We start from the raw sequence: 5,000 nt of genomic DNA, 5'->3' as shown, positions 1-5,000 counted from the left end.
TGTTTATATTTATTTAATCACTTTTTAAATCGAGGTAACAAAATTGTCCTTATTATCCTTGACTTTGAATAACCAAGGTAATAAAACAACTGCAAAGAAAAAGGAAACACAAACACTGTGAATGTATTTAGTAACAAAGCAGTACATACAATAATTACTAATACAAATAACTTTGTACAAAATATGCATTTTCATTTGTAAGCGAACGAATATAAAAGAATGCTGATTATTAGGTAGGCTTTGGGAAGGGTTTAGCAAAATGAATTTACTGAACGCACTTTAACATCTGAACAAAAGTGCTTCCTGCTAGAATTGATAACTGAGCAGACGTCGAACATAGGAGAGAGAGAATGAGTGAAGGGAGAGAGAGGAAAGATATATATATATATATATATATATATATATATATATATATATATATATATATATATATATATATATGTGTATGTGTGTGTGTGTGTGTGTGTGTGTGTGTGTGTGTGTGTGTGTGTGTATATATATATATATATATATATATATATATATATATATATATATATATATATATATATATATATATATATATATATATGTGTGTGTGTGTGTGTGTGTGTGTGTGTGTGTGTGTGTGTGTGTGTGTGTGTGTGTGTGTGTGTGTGTGTATTATATATATATATATATATATATATATATATATATATATATATATATATATATATATATACGTGTATATATATATATATATATATATATATATATATATATATATATATATATATATATATATAAATAGAGAGAGAGAGAGAGTGAGAGAGAGAGACAGAGAGAGAGAGAGAGAGAGAGAGAGAGAGAGAGAGAGAGAGAGAGAGACAGACAGACAGACAGACAGACAGACAGACAGAGACAGAGAGGGGGGGGGGAGAGAGAGAGAAAGGAGAGAAATAGAGGAAAGACGGAGAGTAGTATTATGTAACCATGTCATATTCGTCACTATCTTTCAGTTTGTTAAAATTATGCCAGGCAAGTCCAATGGATATGCAGAAATAGATACATATGCAGCTATCTATCTGATAGATATACATTTATCTATGTACCTAATTTTTATCTGATAGATATGCATGTCTAGACTGATAGATATGTATTTATTTCTGTGCATATGCATGTCGGTATAATGAATATCTAATGGGTCGGGTCTCGCCCAACTTCCCAAACCGGCCGTAGTGCAAGAAAGCCCCTTTATTGATAGGCATTCACGCTCTTACTTGGACGGTGCCACGCCATGACCCTGAAGTAACGCAGGGGTATGGGAGCGTCTTGAGGCAAGTGCAGAGGCAGTGAGTGATAAGTTAGGGAATTCAAGTTGTGGGTCGCGGTTCCTTTGGCGACGTCCAACTTCGGAGCTCAGTGTAGAAAAGATATGGGTGAGAATGAATATCTTCACAATACAAGAGATATATTTCACCGATTTCGAATATATTTTCGTCAGAAAGGCAGGTATTTTCAATTTCTGACGAAGATATTCTACACCATTGAAATGCACACCTTGTACTGTGAAGATATTCATTCTCATTTATACCCTTTCTACATTTTCAACATGAATACGGTTCATCCGGAACTCAAGTCAGAAATTGTCAACCTTCCGACCAGAACTAGACACAAATTTCTTACTTAAGAAATAAACAAACAAACCTAGGGCGATCTTTCCCCAGCTCCTGCCCTGGGTCCAGTGTCTATAACCACCTTAACATATTGGATTTTAAAGATATGGGCGTGGTGAACATGATGAGGGCTTAGAAATATGGTGGAGGGTGTGAAATGACTGCGTTGTACATTAGCACGTTGGAGGCATAGACACGGGGTCTTGGGGTGAGAGGTATTTGCGATGCGTTCTCACACAGGCGCTTAGAGATGTGGGCACGGGTAGGGTAGGGTGCTCTGGCGTGTTGGGCGCTAATAAATGTTAAGGCGGGATGAGTGGATTCAAGAGACAGATGCATTATATCCTCACATGTTAGGAGTCTTTTATAGCATGGTAGATTCCCTCGTAGTAAACACACGTAGTTCACCTGATACGTAACTGTTACTAGATATGATAAACAATATAAATTTTGGATACACCGGTAAATGGTTAAATATGGTAGGAGAGAGGGGTGGGGGGTCTTCTTGTGTCCCCACACATTGTTGGATTGCGGAAAGGCCCGTTCTGGATGCATTGTTTATTGAGATGGCAGAAAGTTCATTTCTCTCACACCTTCCCCATTCTTTCCTTCTCTTTCTCCTTATTTCCTCCTTCAATTTTTTCCTATCGTGGTAAGTTGAATTAAGTGACGGCTCGTGCAGAAGTCCCGGAGTGAGTGTATCAAGAATAGCCTCCTTGGAGCGTATGGGTCTAGATGACGGTCAGAGGTCATGAGTGAAGGGGGCGTGGCTAGGTCAGCAGGGCAGCGTTGCCGTGAGTACACAGCCCTCATTGGTCATCCACAGCAGTTAGAGGGCGTGGCCTTCGGAGGCATCTGACCAACCTCAGAGAAAGACAGACATACAGAGAGAGAGAGAAAGAGAGAGAGAGAGAGAGAGAGAGAGAGAGAGAGAGAGAGAGAGAGAGAGAGAGAGAGAGAGAGAGAGAGAGAGAGACAGACAGACAGACAGACAGAAAAGGGAAAAGAAGCAAAATGCCACAGAAAAAGAAATAGAGAAGAGAGAGGGAGACAGACAGAAAGAATAAAAGAGGCAGAATTAGAAAAAAGGAGAGGCAAAAAGAGAAACCCAGAAAGAAAACGTGATCTTCATATCTAGAACTGAGAAAGATGGAGAAAAATTACGTGACTCACAATGTCTAAAGGTCTCTGGAGGCGAGAAAGGGACAGCTAAAGAAACTCTAATGCTTATGAAATTAGTATGATAAAAAAATGATGATAACGAATAAGAATGATAGAAAATAAAGAAAAAAGGAATAAAAAGAAATGTAGGAATAATTATCTCACATTTCACCTCAGCAAATTACCATAAACTTATGTAGTATTTTTACTCATTCAAGACTCATGCGAACAAGCTTTTGTAAGAGATGTACAAGATCCGACATATATGATCAAGCTTTAAACATAGATGGCTCCTCTTAATGAATGGCCTGTGTATTTCTGTCTCTCGAGAAAGACGTGAATGATGTTAATGACTGACATTTCTCTCTCTCTTTTTCTTTGTCTCTCTCTCTTTCTCTCTCTATCTTTCTCCCTCTCTCTCTCTCTCTCTTTCTCTGTCTGTCTCTCTCTCTCTCTTTCTCTATCTCTCTCTCACTCTTTCTCTGTCTATCTCCCCCCCCCTCTCTCTCTCTTTGTGTGTGTGTCTCTCTCTCTCTCTCTCTCTCTTTCTCTCTTTGTGTGTCTCTCTATGTCTCTCTCCCTCTTTCTTTGCCCGTCTCTGTATGTCTGTCTCTCTCACTCTCTCTCAATCTCCTCTCTCTCTCTCTCTTCTCTCTCACGCCCTCCTCTCTCTCTATCTCTCACTCACTCGCTCACTCTCTCCTCTCTCTTTCTCTCTCACTCACTCTCCTCTCTCTTTCTCTCTCTCTCTCACTCACTCTCCTCTCTCTCTCTCACTCTTTCCTCTCTGTCACTCTCACTCACTCTCCTCTCTCTCTCTCTCACTCTCTCCTGTCTCTCACTCCCCCCCCCCCCTCTCTCTCTAGTAAGAATTACAGTAACTGCGAAATAGAAGTTACCACACTCGCTTACATTATTCTGTTTTTGTGCGTGTGTGTGTTTCGAACGATTTTCGTGGAAAATCAATTTGATAACATGAAATTACAGCTTCATGTCTTCGCAATACACAGTCAATACAATACGATAAAAAATACTTGATATCACACATTACATAATTCAATATTATATCATTCTTTGCTGCAACTTGCTGCCGACTTGCCGTTCCTAAAAAAAATATTCTTGTGTCTTTCGTGCATCGAAAAACTCAATATGAGGATGGACCTGCAATTCTTGAGGTGACGACATATTTCTCTTTGTACTGAATTTTATTTCCTTTTTTTTCCCCTTATATTGCCACACCAATATTCCCCACCGACTGCACGACATCTTGCTCAACGTCTCAGGTGTTAGATCTCACTTCAGATCGCCCCACGTCTCCCTTTCGGCGCGCTGGACTCCTTGATGTTTATAGTTTCCTTTGATGAAACATTTCACTCAAAAGGCGGTTACCTTTCTGATTATTAGCGTATGGCATGAGCTGGCGTGCAGTGCCGTGGCCACGGGGGTCCTAATTCCATGCCTGGAGAGGAACTGAAGGTAGGATTGCATTCACTGGGAATCTTGATGACACGAGGACGCTTTTCAACAGAAATTTCCAAAACTTCGGTCGGTCGCCTGCTGTCTCGGCATTTATACACGCGTCTTTTTACCCCCCCCCCCCCTCCCCAAAACCATCTTTATTAATCACTGGTGACAGAAACATACCATTTGTAGTGACTGTACCGCTGACAATTCATTTAGGAATTTTGAAGCACTGATTGCTTTATCTTACGGATTATTTTTCGGCATTTCTTCCCTAACCTAATATATCTATGGAAATAATGGCATTCTGTTTACCACGTAGAATGTACAAAGACGACCAACTTTCTTCTCTCTCTCCTTCTTACTACATAATACTACTTTGCGCCTTGCCTGCTGCTAACGACACAATCCTCAAGCACTTACTAGTACCAAGGCGGGCACAAGTAGGACTATGATGCTATTTGGAGCAATCATGGCGAAGTGGCCAGCCCTGACAGCACAAGGAGCACAGACTTAGTGGGACTCTGACGCTCGCCCCCGACGAGAAGCTCAACCAAGTAACCTCCGCGCTGCCACAGTCGGCCTTGCCTGTACAACTCTTTCCCCTTTTTTTAAACCATCATGAGCATTGTCCTTCAAAGGTGGTTGCGAAATGGGAATAATGCTTTGCAAATATGCTATAGGCATTGGTCTTTCTTACATTGTTTATTCTAATTTCTGCAACAGAGATGTTGAAGGATA

General features: G+C 40.3%; 2 protein-coding genes across 2 annotated transcripts in view; one reads left to right on the top strand and one right to left on the bottom strand.

Annotated features, from left to right (window-relative positions):
* LOC113805888 (uncharacterized) overlaps positions 1-4,835 on the bottom strand; it is a 17,774-nt gene extending 12,939 nt beyond the window's left edge. Inside the window, exon 1 of the mRNA XM_027356950.2 lies at positions 4,683-4,835. Within this exon, the coding sequence (XP_027212751.2) occupies positions 4,683-4,733 (51 nt within the window). The 5' untranslated portion in view covers positions 4,734-4,835. The remainder of the gene's footprint in view (positions 1-4,682) is intronic.
* Positions 1-5,000, top strand: part of LOC113805887 (uncharacterized) — a 27,689-nt gene that overhangs the window by 4,380 nt on the left and 18,309 nt on the right. The gene's annotated exons all lie outside the window — the stretch shown is intronic.

This window comes from Penaeus vannamei, chromosome 3 (assembly GCF_042767895.1).
Source record: "Penaeus vannamei isolate JL-2024 chromosome 3, ASM4276789v1, whole genome shotgun sequence".
In the NCBI taxonomy this organism is placed as follows: Eukaryota; Metazoa; Arthropoda; class Malacostraca; order Decapoda; family Penaeidae; genus Penaeus; species Penaeus vannamei.
Note: the sequence above shows the minus strand (reverse complement) of the source record. Positions and strands in the feature narration are given on the sequence as shown.